The sequence below is a fragment of the Trachymyrmex cornetzi genome, unplaced genomic scaffold (genome assembly GCF_001594075.2).
Source record: "Trachymyrmex cornetzi isolate Tcor2-1 unplaced genomic scaffold, Tcor1.1 scaffold16, whole genome shotgun sequence".
Taxonomy (NCBI): domain Eukaryota; kingdom Metazoa; phylum Arthropoda; class Insecta; order Hymenoptera; family Formicidae; genus Trachymyrmex; species Trachymyrmex cornetzi.
In genome coordinates this window covers 5,527,461-5,554,306 of record NW_017296201.1, presented here as the reverse complement: position 1 = coordinate 5,554,306, position 26,846 = coordinate 5,527,461, and the positions used below count along the sequence as shown (strand labels likewise).

The following is a 26,846-nucleotide window of genomic DNA, read 5'->3' as shown; positions in this document are numbered from 1 at the left end:
TTCTCTCTATATATATATATATATATATATATATATATATATATACACATTTATACAAGAAAAAGTATTTTTTTAGTTCAAAACGTCTTGTGAAACATATTAAGACTTATTTCGTTTTGGGATATTATATGAAAAATATTATACGTATATATAATTTAGATTACACTTTACACTTTTATTATTACGTTAATAAAAACGATCAAACTACGATATCTCTATAGTACGGTATATCTATAATGTCTTGTTTCAGAGAATAAAACATCCTGACAATCTGAATTTTCTTTCAATACGATTTCTATTGAATATCCTCGGTCATATATAATGACATTTGGCTTTAATCCTAGATCTGTCTAAAAGACTAGTGACTATGCTGTTCAAACAACTCCCTACTCGAATTTCACGTGATAACGGAACAATCGGAATAACCGGATAGGCGAGATGTAAGCTACGATGCCGGCAACGCCGTCGTCGTCACCAACCTCCTGTCCACTCGTGTTTTACTGTTTGCGAGTGTTGAGCCTCGCTAAGCTCCGTAGATAACGTTTTGCCCTTCGTACATTGTTCTGGGAGTTTAAACAGATTACGCCCCGGCGCTGGTTAAACGTAAATTGCTGCCCCAACTCTATCCCTATTCTCATCGAAAACCAAGCAGCCTCCCGATACTTTAAACATATCTATTCCGTAAGTTAGTAAGAAAGCAAAAACGGTATATGTATGTACTACACTCTATACGCAGCTTTAGAAAAAATTAATTTACATTTTTTATATTATGTTAATATTATCTTATAATGCCTGTAATAATTACATAAATAAAGTATAAGACTCTTCTTGATATATACATTATAAAACAGTAAATGAATGATAAATAGGCGATTATAAGAGCATAAAAAGTTGATGAAGAATATTCTCGTAGTTTTTATAAAATTAGTTCTTTGCAGTGTTTTAAGATGCTCTTATTAACATCATTATTAAAATAACAATTCACGTAACTTGTCATGTTATTTTCAGTTTCAGTTTATGATTGTGTTTCAAGTCTGACAAATCAAATCAGCGTGCTTGTTTATTATTTTATATAAAAGTAAAAAATGCACTTCTAAATCTACATTTGTTATTAAATGTCAAGAACCGCTTCGACCAAAAATGGAATTTCTGCTCTTATTTCATTTATTCTTATCTAATTTTTCCACTTATAATTATAAAATTATATTATATATTTAATTTAAGGCTCCTGACTACTCATCAGCCAGCGACACAGAATCAAACAGCGGCCACACATAAGACGAAACTGTAGCCACACACATAAGCACGAGCCCATGTACATGTGCTCTCGGCGCGCCGAAAGCGAGCACATGTACATGTGCTCGTGCTTGTGTGTGTATTGCAGCGCCTCGCCACGATAAATGGCTGAACTTATAAGCGTGGAAAAGTGACGAAATTTATATTGCATGCCATTTCGTTATTATTTGCTTAATTGTGAAAATGTGACTTGTTTTGTATTTATCAAAGTCGCAATTATCGATGAAAACTAAAGTTATCTTGGAATTTTATATGTAAAAGCATATATTTTACTCGTTTCAACAGCTGTCAGACCGTGTGTTTCTGCCCGAATATAGACTCACTTTACGTGCCTTTTACGACCATTTACTGACTCAACTGACTGTTAAGGGGGAAAGGACAGTTTTCATCGATTTTTACAAGTGTTTTAAAGCGATCTCGTCATTTCGTTTCAAATTATCTTTACTTACAAATGGCATGCAACATAAATTTACATGTATTTCTCTACGCGACTACTCAGAAGCCTTAAATGAAAGACTGGAAGAAGGGATGTCCTACTTTTGAAGAAAAATATTTTTTTTTCAATTCGCATAGTAAAAAGATTTTTTTGTTAATTTATAAGACAAGTAGGTAATCATGTAGAAGTGTCATATGATCCCAAAGATGGATGAGAAAATCAAATGTCAATCTATTACAATTTCGGAGTAATGGAAATCGTTGATAAGAAAGCTAATGGGCACTTATTTATGGACACGGTGACTAGACACATTCATAATGCAATTCGTTACATTTCAATGATCTCTATAACGGAAGATTCTCAATTCCGATAGTGCGATCTCCGCGACCATATCTTTCTCGAGGAATAAAACGATATTTGCAAGTCGGAAAACCACTAACAATAAGAGGGGTTGCTTGTTTTTGGCAATTTCTTTGCGATGAAAAGAGAGACAATCTCTGTTCTACCCCAAGTGTATAGAAGTTTGTTTTTTTTTCCTACGGAGTGGTCAATGGTAAACATCAACAATAAGCCATTCCGTGGGGAGCATACCCTATTAGAATGCTCACTTCTATTCCGAAGCGCCTTTTATTGCGCCGATTCTTTTATCCGAATAAATTTTCTTCTTCACTATCCGTATTTCTATTGACGTTAAAATGTCGAAGCAATGCGCTGATAAATTCATCAAAGAACATAATTCATTCAATACACGATTATCCCAGTATTCATAGTCTGGTATGAAAAACGCCGAATTTTTCCGTGGGATTTTATGGCGCATAATTCGAGTTTGCATCACATGATTGAACGAATAATGGATGAGTTATTCGTTATCACCATCCACATTTTACGCGATTTATCGCTGAAAGAAATTAACATTTATTTACGAGTTGTTTGCTATTATATCGCAAGCGGATTATATACAGATGAATCCAGTAAGTAGCAAAGATCGATGATTTAATTTATAGTTGTACATTTAGAAGACTACGTATATAGAGGATACTCAATCATTTATATACAAAATGTAACGACAATTCATCACGATTTCACAAAGGAAAATATATTATTTCCTTCTTGCATGCCAATATAAAGTTATTCTCAACGTTTAAGAATTATTATTTGCGAAAGTTTAGAAGGAGCATAAAATAAAGCTTCAGACAACGCGATACAGGCCTGTAATCTCCTTGATGTCTTTCTTGCCATGGCCATAATTACGCCAGCTATTATAAACATCGTATTTCCAACCCTAAGAAAGCAGATTCCGGTGCCCAGTGATGCTGTCTGTTTAATAACAGCCCTGTTATCCAGCCACGCGCACGACGACAGTCAACGGGAGAGGCAGAGAAAGAGACATGGAATAACGCTAGAAAATGCAACGTAATAACAGAAGATGGGCCATTACTATATTGTAATACTTAATGAAGCTCGTCTCGAGCGGCTCGATATTAATAATATTGCACGGTTCACGGGAACGGTAACGCCAAACGGAAGTTGAACCGACGCGCGACCAGGATTACAACGACAAGAGGCCGTATATTTTACGTTACTCGGTTTACGATTGCTCAAGATTAATGACATTCCACTTCTCCTGGGCTTTACCGCAACATACAAGTAATATCACGAGACGTCGCTGCCGCTCACGTTTGCGGGAGAAAAGAAAAAAGAAAGACAAACACCGGATAAGAGAGGACTAACCGTAGGGCACGCGTTAAATCCAATTTCCCTGAAACGACCCGGACTGCCGGAAACAAGACCGAGTACGATCTATTACGACGTGTCTTGCGTAGATCAGCCGCGGTACAAAAAGATTATTGTTGCATTATGTCATTTTTTGTGACTCTGCGACATGGGTGTAAATTTCATACGAATTCTCGACGATTCTTTCCCACAAATCTTTCTCGCCTTGTGAATCACGTCATACACTGTTGCTTGTGCGTTCCACTATATTCTCCTATCTATTGTCTGCTTTTTCTCGTGGTCGTTGCGTTACTGGTCCTTTCGAGTGCTGATCCATTGTACCGAAAGTTATCTCGGTTTTCAATTTTGTGTGCAAAAGTAGAAGTACATCAAAGAAGGGGGTGAGTAAGGGGGTGAGAAAGTGAAAAATTCAATATGCGTCGGGTCGAGAATTATAAATTCTCACAGATATTTACAACGGTCTCATACAAACTATATATAAATAATAATACGACTAATTAATGTTAATATTAATACAATCTAATGATGTTACCGCTGAAACTTTGCAATGTAAATTATATGCGTCGGCGGACATCGTTACAAATAATGACTGACGTTGAGCAATTCTCTGCGAAAATTCAATGTGAAAAAGGAGAAATGCGAGAGGTTAGCTGATATACAATCGTTATATGCATCTGGGATTATAATGAGTCGTATTATTGTAGCTACTGAAAAACCACGATTTTTTAAAACGTAATGAACGAAAATAAAGTATCCTGTTAAAGCTGAAGTTTAAAAACCAGATTTAATTATCGTGAAAATTATTGTATAAACAAAGACCTCGTCAATATATATTATAACGACATATATAAGTTTTAATAGAAATAATTCTCGTATAGAGAGAATAATTCTCATTGTTTTAATGTCAATAATATATAATACCTAATTTAATTATACAATGCTTTAATGACATTTAACGAGACTTAATCTAATATTATCATTGAAATATTAATTACTTCAAATCTGTATTCAATACTTTTAACATTCTCGATGTTATAATATGGATATTACAGGCGCAAACTTTATGCCGTCGAGATAAAGGAAAGAGAATGCAAATAAAGAAATGGTCTGACACTTTTGCATATGATGAGACTTCCAAGCGAAAGCTCGAATTTCCTATGAAATACGATGCAAAAAAATCCTGCTTTCATACGTTCAGACGTACTTCGCATCGTACTTTTTAAAGTAATGCATACAAAATGTAAGAGTAAGAGATGAAAATACGATGTAGATACGTGTGTAGTAGTATATGCGTGTTTTTGAAGACCTATAATTATAATATTACATATATAAACAATAAACATTATGTAACACTCACTAAAGAAAGTTAATTTACCCTTCAAATAATCATTACTTGAATAATTAATTACCTCACCGATTAAAAAAAAACACACATAAACAAACAAGTATAATTATTTTTTACTCATTGAAAATATGACGTATTTCGAATATTCATAAAATTTAATTTTGTTTTTCATTATTTTTCAAACTCCCAATTTCGAACAATTTGCCATTGTTTGAATTTACTTTGAAAATTTCGTCATTCTTTTTGGCACTTTTTTGCTTGGGTGTACAAACTCTGGGAAAATCGTTTAGAAATGGTGTCATAGCTTATCTAGGTCCTTCTCTCTCTTGTTAGATGACATTCTTGTGCCATACAAAAGCAAGTAATTGAACTCTTTGCATTGAAACTTAGGAAGTTGAAGGCTTCAGGGTGTTGCTTGAAATTGAATTGACTCGAGCGATTCTATTTGGCCTTGTCCATTGTAAATAAGAAAGTTGATTATACGTACCGTAAATTAAATCTTTCGCAGCATATTTATTAATAATTTTTTATCTATAAATGCGATATTTCAAGCTTTTCATATTTTATATAATAAATAATTACTAATCAAAAATTTTTATAATTTAAAAAGTTGAAAAAGGTAATGTACTAAATAAAAATTTAAATTGACATGTAACAATTTTATTTATAAACAAGTAAATATTGACGTTTATAAAACTTTACAACACACTTATCTTCCTCGTCTTTTCATATGTATAAGGAAGCGATTTATTGTTATAGTGATACGTCAATCAGGTAACTATGGCACGCCCGACTTTGGAACTGTGAACTAATTACGACGACGTAATTAAGTAATTAACTATCTAGCAAAGGAGGCTGCAAAGCACCCTGTTCCATAACTCTATCAGACTATGTGTGTACACGCACATTTAAAGCTGGCGCAGTTTGGAAGAGCTATTTCGAAGTCACGTAATTAGCTACCACACTATTTTCACTTAGTTGATATTTTTTATATTATAATATACATAAATAAATATTCTAGCAAAATATATTTTTAGATAATTTTTTGACGTATCCATTCGTTAAAAAATTCTTAATAGTCTAACGTTAATAGCAAAGTTTACAATTTACAATAATTTACATCTAAAAATCGTTTGTATTTCTATTCTGCAAAAAAGCAATTTGCCAATATACGAATACCTACGAGTTTAAGAGCTTGAGATTCATAGTTCATATTTCAAATCCATATTTCTAAGCAACTTCGATAATCATATTGTGTTCCCAGTTAATTAGTTAAAGGAAGGATGATTAGCGTATAATAATTCATTGCTAATAATGAGAGTTTCGGTGAGGAAACCATAAGGCAACGAACCACTAATTAATTCTCTCAAGCTGGGGCATTCATCGTTTTCACAAGGTTCTATCGGGGTCAATGAAAATTATGCGTATCTATATAGCGCAATAAAGTGTTCAAACCACGAAGTACCACGCTCTCCTCTGCATACTCAGGCGCGCGCATCGGGAAAAGTGTTCTTTAATATACGTGCATCGAGTGGACGAGTTTACAGCGCTTGCTCACGGCACGCTTCTGGTACGAGTCACGAAATGCTTTAGATAAATCACTGCGCAGCACGAAGTGCAGTGATATAGGGGCAGCCAACGTGCCACGAGAACCCAATGACGCGTCCATGCGGAAGCGAATTATCTTTTCTACCACCTGTACCTTGCACCTGATTAATCCGCCGTTTCTCGATCACGGGGCCACACTTTATCAAATGACGAAAATTTAATGGCGCGCGTCCATTTGATTGTACGATTAATCGAAGGGAAATATTATAATCTTCACTACGTCGGAAATGAGCTTCACGGCCAAATGAGCGCGTTATACAGAACGTCAAGACGTCGGAATAGATAATATATCCATATTATTAAAAGCCTTTTCACGGAAACGGTGAAAAATGGAAATGATTTTTAACGAGCTCTTTCGACTTGCAAAATTTTTTACGATGTAAATATTCAACAAAAATATCATAATCTCTCATTTGCTACAACAATAATACAATTTAAAAAACGCAGTTTTCTGAAAAATGAGTTGGAGTGTTTTAAATCATTAAAATTTGTAATGCAATATGTTGATGTAATAATTATAGAGGAAAACGTACATTTGAAAAGTTTGTTTTTTCCCTTTTTTTCTTTATATTTCCGTTCTTTTTTTTGCAAACAATTAAAAAATGACAAATTTTGAAATTATGTCGTAACAAGTAAGCGACATGAATTTGAATTGCTTGATAACGTGATTTACAGTAGAAGAATATACTATTACGTTAGTGGAGTTGAAAACGCAATGGTAGATCTCCTTTCTTCGTTCCGGATTTACGAAATCTTATCTTTTTCTTATATGTAATGTAGCCTGTAACAACTCGAAAGTTCGCCGATCCAATAAAACAAAAGTAGTACATCTTGGAGAAGACAAATGCACGCTGGGTTTCCCGCCATAATCGGATTGAAAGAACATTCATAGATATATAAATAGCATATTCTTGTCGCGTTTGAAACTAGAATGTCCCTTCCTCACATCGACGGTGCAAGTACAGTCTGAATGCACTTGGTCTGAAGAGTTCGCTCATGAAACTGTCCTGCCTGAACAACTCAAATAAAACGGGAAGAACTTCTACTCGTCATAAACGAAAAACACCAGAGGAAAACGCGATTCGTGATACTTCAATGTGGAAATGCCCACTTTTGAAATGCACTCAGATGAGATATTTCCTCCTTGAACTTGTGCCGAAATACAAAGCGTATCATCGCGTGTATCAAGCCGCAAGTTTGTGTACACACATTGATATCTATAATACACGATTCTTTTCTGTCGTTCAGATATTAAATAAAGAATGAGATAAAAACGTTAGTAATATAATTAAATTAGATGGTATAGTATTACGATAATATGTTAAGAAATCAAACTTTTCTTAGCGAAAATATTTGATTGTTTATGTGTAAAAAAGTATTAATATTCTATATTGTCAATCTTGTATTAAAACAACTTTTATTTTTATTATAAATGTAATAAAGTTTTAAATAAACAATCGCAATGGCGTATTATTATAGTATTAGTTATAGTAACAATATGTGAATATAACACAACTAACAAGGAAACCTATGGAAGGGTTCTTTTGATTTTGAACTTTGAATATGTTAAGAATATAGAAGGGCAAATTAGAGTCAAATTCGAATATAGATATGTGTAATAAACGTTTAAAGTTTTAACATTCTGATAAATTGATATGAAATATAAATTTAATTTAAAAATTTAACGTTACATTGTATTATATGACATGTTTCGGCATCATAATTGTGCCATCTCATCAAATGTCATAAATTCGCAGAACAAAAATGCAGTGAAAAAGTCAGGTGTATTTTGAATAGTCACTATTAAGTTATTAAACGATATAAAAGATGTATTGAAATATTCTTATCCAAATATAAATATATGTAATCTATATCTTATGTGAATCCGATGTAACATCATAGATGGAGAGTGAAAACGAAATTGTTTGCAATCGGTTGAACGACCGGTTGGTAGAGAATTTTCATGATTATCTATAAGTTATAATCTTTTAGATACAGATCTACAAGCAATTTCATTACTTTATTTTAACCCTTCTATATTCTTGATATTTATGTTATTTAATTGAGTCCTTTAATTAAATTGTTCGAATATGTTGTTTTCTATAGATAAAAATAAGAAACACGTATTTTTTTACAAGAGTTTAATCGCATTTTTAGAGGGTGCAACACTTTGAATCGTTTTAAAAGTCCTTAATAATTATAATTTAAAATAATGTTTTTAATTTTTATTTTTTATAAATAAACTTTGTATTATGTACACTTTTTTTAATTATTATTACAAAATATTTTTCAAACAATTCAACTTTTATTCAAAATATTCTTTCTATCTTTTACATGCAGTTTCGACGATATTTGCTTAAAAAAACAATAACAAAAAACGGATATTCTTCAAAAGGGTGTTATAAAAAAATACGTGTTCCTTATTTTTGTTTAGAAAATAACGTTCAAAAACTCATCAAAATCGAAAAGCAACATGGATTCCTTTGTAAGGAAAATGCCTCATTTGATCTGTGCTATATCTTTGTACTTAACGATATGTACTTATTTCAATATAAATTTATAATACATATCCAAGTTTGTAAATCGTACTCATTTTTACAAAACTGGATATACATTATAAATTTACACATCGTAATATTTTTGAGCGCTATCTAGTTCAGACTGAATAAAACATTTTCCATAAATTTTTATAGACAATGCACTCTTTTATACAAATTTTTATTTTCAGTATTTAAATAAAATACAATTCGATAATTCATTTTAAAACACATTTCATTTAAAAACTTACATGTTTATGCTTTTATCATAAAGATAACGACATGTATTATTCAAATGGTTATATTATTTCAATGACTTTACAATTTTAAAGCACGTTTTTGTCTCGATAGAAAATATATATCTCCATGTCGAAAAGCATGTGCCGCCACTTTGTTGAATTGTTATTGATAAAGCAAATATTGATAATGATAACATGAAATTCCAATATCTATCTCGATAATGAGTTAATCGCAAGACTAAATGAAATATCATAGTCGACAGATCGTGGCGTAATCGAATACGAGGCGTACGTGCTGCGCAACGCAAAGTTATATCACACGTCTAAATTAGAGCTAGCAGCGCAATCATTCATGCGTGTCAGTAATGCCGCGGAACGAAATTCCACCACGTTGCGTTCTGGTCAAGTAATTTAATAATAATTATTTCCTCACAGGAGACGGCCGCAAAACGTGGCCCATTGCCACTGTCGGCCGACTCATAAATCACCAGCTAACGCCTAACGCCTAACTTAGTCGCTGATCGTGATTTAATGCTAGTAAAATGCTAACAAGCGTATGAATGAGTCAATAAAAGACACTATTTATGAGGAAGTCTTAAAGTGATACTGGAGTGACGGCTGAACTTGATTGATGTCGATAGTACAGACTTTTTTTAACTCCAAATTTAAAATGTCGATAACAGTGACATCTTTAATTTATTTCTTACATTATCGTTCCATCTCACTCAAACGCATACATCTGTTCTTATTTAACATATTGCAACGCTATCTCTTGCAAAATCCACCTACTGGTGCTCTTGTAATTGTACTTCTGCAAGAGCACTTACTGCTAGACGCAATTACTGCTTTGTTTACCATTCCGAGTTTTCGCTAAGCATACATGTACACGTAATTTGCAGATCAATAAAAAACTTTTTTTAAGCTTTTAATTTTCAGTGAACTCAGTATTGTTCGTTCAGGTAATCCAACGGATGATGCACTGTCAGTTTTCCATACGAGCTATCAAACTTTTGCATTAAAGAAACATCTACGTCAGGTGACAGTTCTACGAGTTGACAAATAAGTAAGTTTTCAACTTTTTTCGATTTTCGTATAAAGTCCACTGCACCACCTCCCAATTTTGCGTCTACTTCAATCCTGTAAACGGATTTTTTATTCCATTCAGTTAATTATTTGGAGATTTTTATAGAACTGTAATATTTTGATAATTTGATCACTCCAGCATCTCCTTGAACGGGCCATTAGTCAACGTTATCCACAAGATAGCCTCTCTTTCTCTCTTTCGGTTGATGCTATTTAAGTAATATCTAGGAATAAATAAAAGGATACACAAAAAATCTGATAAAAAAAAGATACTTTTAGCAGAGATAGTAGAATTTGTGAATCGTGTTCTAACACAGACAAACCAAACGGAGATGATCAAATTCAGATGACGGTTTGTTGCCGTCGGCTATAACGAAAAAATCAGTGGATATTCACCGTCACAGTTTTTGGCCACGAGTTCACCGCAAAGCGCGCAGTACTCCTGGCCATGAGTGACGAGACAAAGAAGAATCTCCAGGGGAAACGGTATAAGTTCCAACTTGTGGTGAACGCGATTATATCGATCGTTATTGTATAGGTACAAAGGCTTCGGAGAGTAAGCAAGAGCGTGTGAGTGAGTGTGTAATATGTGTATTATCAAGGTACACCGGATGCGTTGATAAATCCGCTGAAGAAGAACGTAATAGAGAAGCGCGAATATTCTGCCGAGGACATGGAGATTTCTCTTAATTGAACTGCATGTAAATAACATAATATCGCGTGAACGAGTGTACCGCGTTAATTGGATAGGATAAATTTAATGTTTGCAGAGCTTCAATAATCGCTCTCGCGCGTACCGAGCGGACTTCAACTCGGTAGAAAGCGCGCCGTAATTTTACACCAGAGACCATTCTGATTTTCTTGGTTTTAATCGAAGACGAATAGTCTTAGTCATGGTCCTCGTTAATCGCTATTTCATACATACGTCAGGGCCCGCATTAGAGCAACCAATTTTGATACGTAATCTCGATAAGCTAGCGCGTATTATTAGACACCAGCATGCTCTCTCAGTCGGGGTAATAAGGCGTCGCTTGATTTTATCCAGCCTTTCTCCTTTATCGTACTATCTGGAGCATATTCCGCAGTCTATTTGCGGACGTAATAATCTAACGTGGTCGTCAACCCGTGAACCTCGCCCTCTCGCAAACGTGGAAACGAATCGCTCGGCGAGGTCTCTCTGCGTTATTCATTCGACGCTGGAGCAAAGACTCTCGCTCGACCGCGCCCGTAAATTATTTCCGGCCGAAACGAAGTAGTTGAAATGCATACAACTTGCATGAAATCCCATTTTTCCTATCAAATACGTGATCCGCGCGATTCCGCGGACTGCAAATAATTGCTTTCCAAATATCCCTTCGCGATAAGATACGCTGCGTGCGGCTGATATCATCTCAATTAGCACCCGTCGTGTCAAAAACGTCGGCGAAGCGGTCAAACACGCGAATTAAACTCAAGGGGAAACGATCGTTGATGAGATCTACGAAACGATACGCTACACACGTTGAGTATAAGATTGCCCACGTCTATCAGTCTGTAGGGCGTAGCTGACCCCTGTATATACCATATATACACCATATACAATAATACAGACGAGATAAAACGTATAAAAGTATATATACGCTAGTATGGCAGAATACGATGACTGCTTGGAGGAAGTATCAAGGGAATCTCTCGGAAACTTTGGAGCGGTCCGTGCGGAAGGCGTTGGGTCAACTGGCACGAATGCACTCTGGACTTTTGGGGTCGCCCCGGCGCATTTTCATTCGAAAACTCGAATTCTCAAAGTAGCAGCTACCGTAAGTGCTGTCAGAGTTTCGTGGCAATAAAGAGAACAGGCGATGAAAAGACGCGTCACGCGCAAAGGATGGAAAATAGAGCATATATGTGCTCGGAAAAGGCGCGCGGAATTGTCCAAAGCTTTCCACCTGCGTGCCGACGACGGATGTAAAGCACGATTGCCAGCACAGAAAGAATTATCGGTGTTATCGACGATCAGAGAAAATCCAACGTACTCGAATCCGATTTCTTTCTTTTTCCTTTTTATTTGCGTCTACTCTGCAGACGCAATAAAATGCTGGAATAGATTATTAGACAAGATAGAGATTGGTAATTTTCTCATACACGTGTACGGTACCTCGCGTCAAACAAATGACGAAAAGTAACCATACATCAACCATCCAATATTGTAGACAACTCTCGCCTTAAACGGCTGACACATAAATCTTCGCTTATCCTTTCAACCACGTGTCAGCGTAAGCGGCGCATTTTTCGCACGCGCATAAACCACTCTGGAATCGAGTGGCGGCAACAATGAGAGATACCAGAATATCGTACCTCCCTACCTCCCTCTTCGCCGCACGATATAAAAGCAGCCCCCGCGCGTCAGTGGCGATCCAGATCGTTAAAATCTCGTCTTCTCGACGAGACGAATGCGGTTCGCGGCGCGCCGGCGTCTCCGCGCCCGGGGATTATGGATGCGTTCCACTTCCGATAACGCGCGAAACGTGAAGGCGTTTATGCCCTCGCCCTTACGCCCGACTGCTCCCTTTTCCAGACCGATCCGCCCCCGCGCGCCACGTTTCGCGCCCGCACACCTCGTCGAAGTTGGCAACAGCATCTGGAGCGTTAAGGGTGGATGAGCGATGTGCCGGTGTCTTGCGGCGTGATGGATCGTCCAATACCAGCCAATATGCAGTATTGCACGTGGAGTGGCAAACTGGTATCCATGCATCAAATCGGCGGGCAGAGAGCGGCCGGGAAGAAGGAATGGTCAGGAGGGCGAGGAGAGAGGGTGGAAGTTTGGTGTGCTCTACACGACACGTTACCGCACACACTACCGTATGCTCGCTCGCTTCCGTCGTGGTCAGAGAACGGTTCTTGCCGATCCATCCTTAGTGGTACGACCATAAGGTGCATCTCCGATTGCATGGGATATATCTATGTACGACTATGTATCTACACATGTACGTGTACTTGAAAGTACATGCATATGTACATACAACATACATACACACATACACATATATATATATATATGTATACACATATACAATATACATGTACGTATACGCGAGATCCGAGATGTCCCGGTAAGAACGGCTAGGATGCCGGTACTGCGAGCTACGTGGTTGTGCCATGTGTTTGGAACGTCAGGCAACCAGACACGTTTCTCGAGACAATTTCTTGCCGTCTTATTTCATCCGGACGGATACGACCGTGCACCGAATCGTATTCACTTTTCTGTTTAACGGATTGTCCTAAAGGACCAGTTTGATAAACGAGCCGCAAGGAAGAAAGAGAAGACGGATCAAATCAAAACGTAACAATACATAAAATAGCAGTTTAGCTATTATTAAAAATACACGTTCAAGTGACAATTAATAAATAATTTCGAATAAATTCAATAACAATTCAATTTCTTGTTCGCGATACTTTCGGTCATCGACTTAAAGCTTTCTACCCAAAAATAACCAGGTCAAATCCTCTGTTTAATTCTCAGACAAATTCAATGAGGAGGACGATAGTGAGAGAAATATTGACTCACCGAAACGTCAAAGTGGTGAAAGGTCGATAGCTCTTGTGACTATTGATGCTCTCCATCGGCGTACCCCAGAAATCATCGTTGAGGACACTGCTCCACGACGCCTCGCCGATCACGTCCCTGTTTCTCACCACCGCCGGTATATCGTCGTGCACGAAGTCGCAGTCGAGCGCATTGAGATAACAGCCGACCGCGACAAGCGCGACCGCCGCATAGATGCACCATCCCGGTGGCTCGTTCGCCTCAGTCTCGTTGCATCCGCTACGGCCACCTTTCTTGACCGATGATGCCTGGCAGAAGCAAGTGGAACCGTTGTTCCGTCGCCTCATGTCGTTTGGCGCTGTTCGGTACCACGCACGAGATAAGTTCTCACGTTCGTTCGTACGTCCGCGAGCCCGAAACGCGAGCACTATCATGAAGTCGCGAGCCGTTTTTTCGGACACCGTTATCTCCTGCGCGATTGACCGCACTGCCCAGTATAATTGCACTGATCGCGATCGGAATCAGCTGACTCTCGCATTTCTAAGGCGAACGCTCAGGTGAGAGTTCACGTTCGGAAAGCGTCTGCTGCGTCCCTTCACCGTTTAAGGATCGCTACTAAGCACCGTTTCAATTGCAAACCTCGACATTTCACCCTTGATGTTTGTTTCATCAATAGCTTTACAAGCGGAGAAATCGTAAAGGCCGATTGCTTGTATATACCATTTGGCTTTTCGGTTCCCGGTCGAGTCAAAGGGACATGATTCTTGCGTAACGTTGGTGGCAAAGCGACGCGAAATGTCGCGGTGCTAGCCGGTACCTCGCGTTGATCTCTCCCATTTAGGCCGACGACGCTACCTCGACGAGCATTCGTTTGTCCCACGGTGAGCTTGATAAATGGCTGCAGGAGTTCATTATTTATCGGCCCGACTCGAGCGTGTTCTAGATGAAGGGTGGTAGCAGATTCCGCGCGTAAACCGCTCACGGTTCGGATAATAGCCCTCGCGTGGACTTTCCTCGGGAATTGCCCCCGTGGGGGATCCAGGTAGATCCTTTTTACGTAACCGCGTAACAACGTAACAGCTCGTTACCGTGCTAGCGGTGGGTATTGGATCGATCCGCTTTCCAGCCGCAAATCACTGATCCGCGCTGATCATTACGGATTCTCCCGGCAGAGTAAAACGATATGTCTATAGCACACTTACCGCTCTCGGACGTAAGTGACATTAACGCTACGGTTATATAAATTGCGACTTCGTTCCGGAGCAGGTCACGCATTTGATGCTCATTATCTACCTACTCTACAAACGGATTTTCAATTACGTTGACACGGAACATAACGTTGGGCATTTCTTCCGGCGGTCGATATTTCGTGAGCCCTAACAGTTGGCATAAAAACGTTTGCGTAACGTCACGGCAAACACAATTAATATAATTGCTTGATAAAAGATAACAATTTATTTTGGTCGTCCCACGTTAATGCGTTTCAAGAGCGAGAACTCGTACGGTCAGTGATGAGTCTCCATTTTTTTTTTTTGCTACATCCGGAAAATTTTGCAGAATTATGGAGAACAGGGTGCAACGAGAAGACGGCTGTGTGACCCAGATACTCGTAGCCAGGGCTCCTCCGTCGCCACAATTTTACTGTGCATATAGATCTATACAAACGGCTCGTATCTCGCCGAGGGCACGGCTTGAAATCCTCTGCGACAGCACCTTCACCTCCCGTCGACCTCCTGCTTCTCTCGCTACCACTTTCCTATCTCCTTCCCTTGGCGCCACTGCCACTTGGTCGCTTCTTCTTGTTCTCTGTCCTCCTTCGGCTTTACTTCCTGCGTCGTCGAATTCAATCGTTGAACAAGTGTCACGACGATTTTTTCTCCGATTCCATCGGGCATGCGAGAACTAGGGACGAACTTCTGACGCCTCGACGATCTCACTAGTATGGTTCCCACTACTTGCCTTCAACGAGATGTCACTCGAGACAAAAGTCGGGCGTACTCGACGTTCGAGCAGTAACTAGTAAATGTTCTTCAATGTTCGTCTTGTTCATTCGCGCCAAATCGATCGAGTGACTTCGGACAAAGGAATGAGAAATTTTGCAAGGTAGAAAATTATGGACGATTTTTAATTAGAAGTATTTTTAATAGCTCCGATCCTTCATTTGAACCTATCGAAATATTGTACTTGAAAAATTTAATACTTTAGTACCGGTTATTTTTCTTCCGATTGCTTTTTTCGATACTTTTCTGACTTTTAGTTAAAAACCCGCGGTAGCATACAATTCGCATTAAAGATGCTTGAATGTGATGGCAAGGGTAAAAATATAATTTCCTCCACTGATCGGTGATATCATAGGAGGTGGTAGCTACCGCGTTTCTTTGCTTATTCGGGCGGGATAAACGTAAATACTTCTCGGAAGCCTATAATCTGATATCGGACACCTTGCCGATTGGCACGAGGTGTAAATCGGTATGCACCGCACATCGGAACGTCACAGATCCCGGTAACGACATCGGCGTCGAGCTCGAGCGAGTTGCCGCGACGACGAAAAGCGCGAGACTAAGGGATGACGGCATCCGCCCGGTTATATACCCGACGCACTCTGACCCGCAAGCCGCGCCCGCGCACGAGCCACCCCCGGGGTTTCCCTCCTGCCTGCATCCTCGCGCGCCTTTCCTTTCTTCTTCTTTCCCATTTGCCAGCACCTGCTCAACCTTGGATTCCACTGACGTCATGTTGTTTACCCATAGTTTACCTGCCAAAACAGGTGTCCCCTGAAAAACATATGTGAAGCTCAAATAAGTTTCAATTATTAAAGTTGGACACAAGCGTGACAATGTAATGATATTTTAACGCTTATAAACTCTTATAAACGGCATTAAAATATATGAATATTTTACTTATCATTTATAATAATTATTATTTATATACACATAATAAATTGTAACAATAATTGCTAATTTTATTAGAGAAATATCATATTATTTTATTCGACGATTCTAATTGTTCCATTTTACATTTGTACTTCCAGTACTTATAGCTCATTTTAATTAAATTGAAATCGTTAACGAGATTTCTACGTTACTCGTAATGTAGTTAAGAGCGTTTGTATCGAATCTTACGAACAGGATAACAAAGACAGCACTGAGCAATTATTTATTGCCTGTATTTCTCTCTCAGGGATATCTCGCATCTAACAATACAACGGATCACGGCTCGCGAATCAGTGTAATGACGATATGAGCTCGTTAACGACGATGATGATACAGTAACGAGCTCGGAGAAGTGATGCTGCATTGTATGATTGAATTTGGCTATTGCCATCACAACTACGAATATGTATCAAATTGAAATTAAATCGTATCAAGACATTATCATGTAATTTTAATTATTGTTTGAAATCATTATCTGCACAAGTAAAACAAAATGTAAACATAAATTATTAAATACTCTGTATATGATAATTTATGCATACGCTTAAAAATTATCATTACTGTTATTATTATTGTTGTTGTTGTTATTGTTATTATTATTATTATCATCATTATTATTATTACTATTAGCGTACAACGAGAATACCTACATAGAAACTTGTAAGTGAACAAGTATAGTTTCCATTTATAGAGAAGTTTATATTAAAAAAGTATGAAATTAGTTTTCAAATTTTGGAAATAATAATAACACGCCGGAAAAGATGAAAATTTTGTAAGATTAATATGGAGACAGATTAAATCTTACTTTGTTAGTTTCCATTTCTATTTTGTCTTTAGTAAGATTCTGACGGAGTTAAATTATCTTGAGACTATCAACTATAATAGGTATATCAACATAAAATGGCAAAGATAGATTTGAATTTTTCATGTCACTAATAAGCAAGTTTCACAGAAAGTTATAATTGAGCGAAATACCGGCATTCTTCTACCAAGGAACTTAATATTAGCGACATAGCTGTCGCTCAAGTAATTCGCATAATGTACCCGGGGTTCGCAATTAATGATCATTTAGTTCGATGGCGCTGAGTGGCCGTCAGTGCCACGATTCGCAGGCGAGCGCGGAACTTTGGCCCGCCAGCGCGTTAAACTTCCGTATGAATCTACTTTCAAACTACACAAGAATTTTTAATTACGGCCCTATAGAACGAAAAATGCCATTTACGTGTCACGTTAATAGTTCTTCGCATTCGAAGCGTTGGAGGAATGTGGAGGGCCAGTCCCACGTGACTTTTAACGAATTTTTATTACCGCAAAAGAGGACAATGACGATTCACGATAATTACTTTATTCGCACTTACAGTCTTTATTCTCCTCGGCTTCGAATGTTTGTGATAATCTTGTTCCCCACAAATGCTACACTGTTAATTTGAGTTATTTTTAAAGGTCACCACTATTCCTATTCAATATGTCGTTAACAATTAGAAAATATAACTTTATCTCAAATTTAGTGTGACATTTACTAAATGCAAACGTTAATATAGATATTGTTTACTTTGAAATTAATCACAGAAATAAATGAATTTATATTTTGATATGTATAATACGGAAGTTAAAAATAACAAAATATTACTTTTATCAAGAGATTGGATTACTATTATTTAACTAAAAAAACTGGGTTATCACTAGGGATGCGCAATCTCCAGATTGATTCGCTAAAAATCGATTTTTACAAAAAGACCGCTTCAAAATAGTCCTCTTTGTTAAAAAAAAGAAGCAATTTTTTTAATAAAAAGATGGATTTAAATAGTCTCTTTTTTAGTTAGAAACATCACAAAATAGATCGGTTTAAAATCGTTATTGTCGCTTGAGAAAATCGATCTTTTTATTAAGACACACCTATTTACCACTCCTCTGTTGATATCTAACAACGTATTTTCGAGTTTTAAGCTACTCATTTTTCCCTAGATTTGACTGAGAATATAACATTCTCATTAGTTGATCTTTACAGATTACTTAATACTTATCATGCAAGCTCGAAGATTGTGTAAAGAATCGATCTGACAGCTCCAGCAGCTGCGTGATTTCGCTGCTGGAGCTGTCTCCATTTCTAAGCTATTTCTTTGTGGACTTCCCGTTGAAGTATAAATTGGTTTTATGCTCTGTCAAGGAAGTTTCTAACTGGAAACTTATATAGTCGCGGAACAAACGTCTGTAGACGGCACTGAAATATAGTGTTCGTAGACGCTGGTTGCGCCTGAATATTCAGCAACTTCGCCCACTCGCTCGCTGTCTATGTCTCACGCGCGCTGCCTACTTCGTTACACCCGGTTAACGCTTGCCATCGTCTGACCGTATTTAATAATGCACCTAACCGACGACGCGGCGCCGCCGACGCCCCAGGAGAGCAAGGTCTGCCAACGACCGTGAAAAGGTGTCGGTGTCCTGTAAGTAAGGGTGCAGCCACAATACGTGCGCGACTCTCTCTCTCTCTCTCTCTTCGTGGACTATAACCCGAGGGCAAGGAGGGAAAAAGCACACGAAACGACTTCACCTGAAATAAAGATAAAGGCAGTGCCTCTCGGTCCGCGTTCGCTTTGCTCTCCTCGTGCGTTTTCATTTATTAAAACGCAGTGGCGTATCGAGCAATTGTCTGCCTTCTCTCTTTTCCTCTCCGCCGTGCCGGAGGTACAAAAATCAACCAATAGCGAGCGACGATCGAACGCTTTCGTATTCTCGCACGTGCAGTGTAGTCTCAACGAAAATAGCTCAGACACAATCTGATTGTCTCTCTCTGCCGGTTTCTTATTTATAATTTTATTGCTCCTAGCGTCTTGTTAGCTCATTATGAACGTATATATACGTCTCGCTATTTGCCTACTTTATTGTCGAATCGTGAAATCGCTTTAGTTATCTTCATCTCGTGAAATATTTCGACTCTGCTGGCGCGAGATAACATCTTGAGCTCGAAAGCGCAATGTTGTTGCGAGAAATCACATGTTGGTCGCGCGGATACCTCGCTATACCCTCGCCGTATCGATCGGCGGGAAATCTTAAACGTGGACCGACGCGAGAAATAATGCCTATAATTCGTACGTAAATGCGAGACACGCGAACACGAGACACGAAGGAGCATGCGAATGATAATTCGCGTTGAACTCGAGTACGGGCGATTCCATTGCGATTGCAAATAGTGTCGTCCGCAACCGCGGCGTTGATACATTAACGAAAATTGACGGCTGGTCACTTGCAACAGAAGCGACGTCCCAACAGGATCGCGGGAGGTACGAAACCTGTTAACGCCGCTAATGAACTCGGACGGCGCAGCTTCATCAAAACAATTCTCGCCACGCGGACGGACACCCACGAGATTTCGCGCGACAGAGAGACCGACAGTTTCGGCCGCCACAATAGGAACTCCGCGGACAATCAAAGGTGGTGGACATTCGGTCGGTTGGTCGGAGGATGGCGTGCACGAAACGCCGCCGGGGAGGAATGTATTTAATTAATGCACTCGAGCAACGGTTAGTAGAATACACAACGGAGGACCGTACAGAGAACTGTGTATCTCGAGAATAGGGTGCAGCAGTATCGTGCAAGCTTACCAGTGCGACCACGTGCGCACATATGCGGCAAACTCGCTGTCAAATTCGCCACAAAACTCGACGCGTTTCGTATATCGGTAACCGGTGTTCAGTCGTTATTCCGCGAGGAAGAGCCGTATTTACAATTTCTAGTATAACGATTCGCGTTCCCAAGGACAACATATTGACGAGAATTCTTGGGGAAACGAGCGGTCGAAATCCGAATGAATTTTATCCATGTCCGCATGCCTCGAGAAAACACATCTCTTTACGGTCTCTCGCGCTCTTTCTCTCCCCTCGTCTTTACATAGGCGGGACCGCGAGCTTACGAGAGAAGGGCGTAGACGTTCCCGAGGCTACAAATGTCGGAGGAATCCCGTCGACCGAGCAAGGTAGAACGTAATCGGGATCTTGCCTCGCCACCCGACACCCTTCATGCTACACGGGAAACTTGGAATGATTTCGAGCGTAGAGTTTCGAGCTTTGCCTTACCCCTCGAGCCTTGCCCCTTGGATGCTGCCCGAGTGACAAGAGAGAAAGAGAGAGAGAGGGAGAAAGCTCTTACACAATACGTGGAAATATTACCTAACATTTCAAGTTATCGCGCTACGAGCTTACTAATTGCATCCTTTCGCAGAATACCGCGGAAACTTCTGGCTCTATCACGTATTTTGGCTTGTAATGGAAGTTTTTCTTCAAATTGCACAATAAAAATAGATACAATATGTGTGCAAAAATCGTAAATTAGCACATTAATTTTTTCTAACCAGTTTAATAATATATCCTAGACTGTCTATTTTTTTTTTGTTTTAGTATACGTGTGGGAAATGAGAATATTACAATATAGATTTAATACTCAATGTTGTTCGTAACCCCAAATGGGTAATTCACTGGGGAACAATCTGCGCTGCGACGCGACTTACAGACGAAAAGCGGATAAGAGGATCTGGGAAGATGGCCAAGGAAGATGTAACGAGAAGAGATATCTCCGCATCAGCTGAAATTCTTGCAGAACGTGTTCGTGTCCGACCGGTGAAGAAACACACGCGAACGACCGAGTACGATTTTAATTACGAGCTTATTCGAGCGCGCGCGTGCAGGACTTGATTCCGAGAGGAGGACACTGAAAAGGAGTTACACAGGATTAGCTCCGAATTCGAAAAAGCGCGTTCTACTATTCGCGTCGGAATAATGCCGTCGCTATAAGTATCTCGCGAGATCACATTTTCGTTCCGAAGCGAGAGCAGATCTGCGTGGAATTTTTTGCGCTCCGATCCGTCTACGCGAACACGATGCGACGGTAACGGCCCGGCACACGGTCGATCAATATAATCGCATCGGTAAACGGATCGGACGTGAAGGACCGATCGCGTTCGGACGGCTTTCGACGGTGGAGCTTACGAGATGGCTTACGCGCATGCAAACGGCGCGGCGCTTCCGATGCAAGTGATTTCGGCTTCTCGAAAGCTGACCAAACAAGGATACGCCGAATTCGGTGTAATAAATTCACGGTTTCCTTGCGATTGGCTTGGCGTTGCTTCGAGAGTTGTAGGCGACACCACAATCTCCGATCAGTGGCTTAGTGACGCGAGAAGATTTGGCGAAGAGCCGTCACGGGATACACGATACGTCCGGAGTAAGAGGTAGAGTGGATTATGCGAGAGCGACTTCCTCTTTGTGGACGAGGACAAGAGTTAGACTGGACCAACCGGATTAAAGTTAGCCTTACAGCAAACTTGTCGAATTATCTTCGACTAAGTTTGTTCTGAAATTTCGGATGCGCGCGAGAGGGTCGGGGTATAATGGCCGTTACGAGCTGCGCTGATAATAACTCGGACGGAATGCGGAGTGTGGAATTCGGACGCAGTCGTAAATCAATTACGGGAGTCAGGAAAGCTCGTACGTTAATGAGTCCGTAACGAATTGGACGTCAGCGAGCACAGCGGTCGACGGCCAAAGCGGATTCGATTATCAATTTATCGAGAATTAATGAAATCTGTTCGCGAGTATATTTTAATGATCCGCAAAGGGAGGATCATCATGTCGGAACGAGAGTAAGTGCTACTTGTGCATAAAGGCGAGCATTATTACCTCACAATAGAAATCGTCAGTTTTCAATCCTGGGATTTTACGACGACCGGCATCAACATTTCATAAAGGATCGAGCAGAATGGAGCTGGGCACGGCTTGCAAAAACGGTTTACGAAATGCGTTTCGTCCGCCATATTTTCGTCCGATCGAAACATTTTGCTCGTTTTACATTATTTACACGGGAGAGCGGGCAGATACAAATGGGCTGCACAAAAATACGGGATCGACATGTAATATTTTAAAGCGTCGCTTAAAGTAACGCGACGATAAATCAAACGACAAAATGAGAACGGTTGATGTACATAGAACAATGTTCAATTCGATGCACATGCGATTCCTGCCTATCTCCTCGCGCCAGATCGTTTTCATCGATTACGTACAATCGCGATTTATGTAACCCGTTCGTCTTTACATATTTTTGAGAGAACGCAATTTCCTCAAATTAGAATCCTATCGATAAATTTGACATACAAGTGAACTAGGTCATTGAGCGCTATGCCTTCAGTGATCATTAGAAGATCCAATCTTCCACGCTAAAAGTTAAAACAAGCGGAAATAAGCTTTTTAAAAATAATGTCCGTTTATATACATATATTAGTTTGGACCCCCGGTAGTCACTGTTATAATAGAGAGCGTGATGAATAATTTTTATTTAGCAATTTTGTATCATTATTTTGTGTTATGTATTTTATTTAAATATTATGAAGAAACATACACACACGATTGATCTATATACTCTATATATAATTTCAATATTGAATTTAATATTGTGTTGCCATATGGAGTTTTACAATCGACCCAGTACTAGACCAGTATTGCCGTAGTTCAGATACTAGCGCCCAGTACTAGCAAACTTCTTCTTCTTCTAGTATTTAAGTGGCCCGGGTTCCGGCGATAATATAAACCGGATAAACGTGGCCAAGTACTAGCAAACTACTGGCCCAATACTGGCTAAGTACTGGATAATAATTTGGACCCAGTACTGGCAGATGATATTGGTCCAATTATTTTATCAAGTCACTTAAATGCCAGTGATGGCTGACAGAACTTTGGCCATCATTTGTCAGCCAGTCATTTACCAGTGATGGCCCAGTGACTGACAGAACTTGATTGACAGAACCTTTGCCGTCAATTGATATAGTCGTTGACTAAGCATCGGTTTCGTTGTTAACTGCTGGCGACCTGTTGACGATTCTATATGGGTGTATTCTTTCTTTTCTTTTAAATTAATAATTAGGTTACTTGTGTTTATAAAGTTAATAAAATTTAGATTATAAATATATTATTGTGTGTGTGTGTGTGTGTGTGTTATTATACAATCTCCTCTTTACATTAATTAAGAATGGCTTGTTTCTTTGAACGTAAAATTTACGTACAAAGGTAGCAATACTCTATTAATAGCGATAGAAATCTGAGGTTAATAGGCAAGATATCTGAAATTTTATCTATACACAATACGCTGTCTCCAATACAAATGATACAAACTTTTTTGCATTGTGCTTTGAATATAATAAATAGCGAATTCACGTAAATGAATTTCGTATAACTCATAGAAATCTATAAAATATGTACCGAAATTAGGCAACTTAAGTCACACGAATATATTAGTGGCCGGCCGAATAAACGTACGGCTTTTGCAGCCGTTTGGAAGTAATGGGAGCTGGGACACTGCGATAACCGATGGAAATTTTTCTTCTCTCGATAACGCCGTCCGGTTATCGCCTTTAACGATTGGTCGGCGACATATCAACGATAGTCGCGCAGAAAACCGTCGATGCACCGCACTCTAAGTCGAAACTTTTCCAATTTTCCACGACTTCGTATTTATAACTTCAGTACTCGCACCCCTTTTATTCTTTCTTACTGGATTCCCTCTAAAAGCAACTTCTTGGAGTCTGAAGCCAATAATTTATCCTCAGTGGGGGCGTAGCCGAGCAACGAAATATTAAATGGAGACTTTTATGAGACGTGTAACTGTCAAAAACAAAAAAAAATATTGCTCCCAAATTCAGCAAAAAAATTCGTACGTCACGAAAGTTTACCGCAATGATCAAAGTATTTTGTAATCTATTTTTAATTATAGATCTTATTCTTTAGTTTTTTCTCTTTATTCTCCCGTTAATAAAACTCTCGATGTCAGATGGTGTGCAATTTGTCGACGCAGCCATCGAATTTCGTTAAGGACATATCTCAGAGGTGGTCAATCGATTGGTCTTCGTTTCCCCAACTTTCGATGCCCGTTTGCCAAACGAGACGAAACGCGAGAGGATATGAACGAAACATTTCTACGATGGATTTCGGGTAAAAAGTCCAATTTACTTCGTCATTACTGCCGTAACGTGGCTGTCGACCTTCTAAAGCCTCGGAGAATACTTCCATAACTCAATGATCCACGACTTCTTGCCTGTCTTAAGACGTCAATGAAATTAACAGAAAGGGAAAACGACCGAAATGTTCGATCCTCAAAATAAACAACCTCATAAAAAGCTTAATGGATTAGAACTAGAACTACTGTAATATTGCAAAGAGGAAAAATGTTCGAGGGATGATGACGATGGAATTAAATATTTAAGAAATACCTTATTATCATATTTCGTATTCATGACGTTCGCAACGTTTTAATGAATATGAGCAAACTTAGAAGTTATTCGTTTAATGTGACAGAACTATAAGATATTCTTTATATACTTTACACATTAAATCTTATGAATTATAAGACTGATATAAAAATTCGCAAAAACTCTACCATTTAAAAATCCATCGTCTTATGACGTCAGCAATGTGATTTCATCGCTTACTTTATCTCTTGGGTAAATAGTAAGGTATAAAAAAAGAAGAGCAAAAATGATCATTCAAGAGAAGAAATTGACGAAGCGAACTTCTCGAACGACTTAAATAGCGAAGTCGTCATAAAACGATGTCGTCAAGGCCGAAAAATTTCCAACGATGCGAAGAAATAACGACGACGATGGTATAAAGTAAAAGTAACGGCAGATCAAAGAAATACGACTGCCCGGCCAATCCAACGCGAAGAAACGTAGGCGGAAGGTATGATAGCGTAGCGTAATAACAACACCGACTGTCAGGATTCTTGTAATCCGTCCTTCAGAATTCGCGTAATCCAGTAGTGCTTCGGCAGGAATCTAAGAATTGGGAATTTAAGACGACGACGTGGGTAGGCGGGAGAGGTAAAGTTGAACCGGAATTTAAGGCGTAAAACTTTGGCAATTACCGAATGTTCGGTATCCTTGAAAACTTGGATAAGTGCCGCGAATGGTGAACGCGCGCGTACCTTCCCCATCCACGCTCCCTTGTCCGCACGGCTCGGCCGGGCCGCCCGTAGGGCGTAGGCGCGCAAACCACCCCCCTGCGAGGGACTGCAGAGGCATGCTGAACCTACGAGGAAAGTGCCGGAATGTGCAATAAAGCAGTGCGAGACCCGGGCGTACGAGCAGCTAGTAAAGCAGAAAGCTTTTTCCGTAAAGCACGCAGTTACGTGCCAAACGTCGAAAATTTCGCTGCAGCAATATCGCTACTCGATCCCTGCGCTCGTCTTGCCTCCCCACCTTCCGCGATCTTTCTTTAAGTCTCCCTTTTCCGCCATCCCTTTGAGCATATGCGTCCTTTTCCGCATTTCGAGAGTGCACGGCGTGGCGCACTGACAAGGAATTGTCGGAGGGTCGTCCTTAAGACGAATCTACGGGGAAGTTCGCGAGGTATTTTCGCACCCTGCGATGAACGGGAATAAGCTTTTACGGCGCTGCAGATTTTATCGTCCGACAAAATTGTCCCGGGAGATCTTTCGTGAATACTCGACGTGGTGTGCAGAATAGACTTCCCGAAGTGCCGCTTGTAACGCGAGAAACATCGCCGCACGTTTCTTACGATGTACGCCATGAAATTTTGATCATTGACATATTTTTTAATTATCCCGTCTACAATGAGAAAAATAATTGCCTAAATTTAAATAAATATTTATTTGAATACCGCCAACTAAACATTTACTTACAATAAATAAATATTTACTTAATAAAAAGAAGTCATTGTTAAATCAAATTAATGTTTTTTGTACCAAATCAATATATTTTTATATTTAATAAATATTTATTTAGGCTATTTTTTTCTCAGTGTAGCTAACATTTACTCTCTTTTGTTGGAATAAAATCGCATTTCAGAAAGAACAAAAAGAGTTAAAATACTCCCACAATTGAAAAAGAGTGAAAAATTTGCACTTTAATAAGAGTGGTGAAAATTAAAATAATGAGAATAGGGATACGAGCCAAGAAAAGTTTCGAGGCTATATTATTAAAAAATAAACAGAAAGTTTATTAAAATATACGTTTCGATCTCAATCGGGTCATTTTCAATATTAAATAATATAACGCAATTTAAAATTCAAACGGAATTAATTAAAATCATCGTAATTATAATAGTAGGGGA

The 26,846-nt window shown here is 39.0% G+C and overlaps 1 protein-coding gene across 1 annotated transcript in view; it reads right to left on the bottom strand.

Moving 5' to 3' along the window:
- The window catches only part of LOC108758927 (transmembrane and TPR repeat-containing protein 1), a 140,849-nt gene extending 125,596 nt beyond the window's left edge, over window positions 1-15,253 (bottom strand). The window contains exon 1 of the mRNA XM_018504170.1: window positions 13,823-15,253. Coding sequence (XP_018359672.1) covers window positions 13,823-14,235 — 413 coding nt within the window. The 5' untranslated portion in view covers window positions 14,236-15,253. The remainder of the gene's footprint in view (window positions 1-13,822) is intronic.
- Window positions 15,254-26,846: the final 11,593 nt, after the last annotated feature.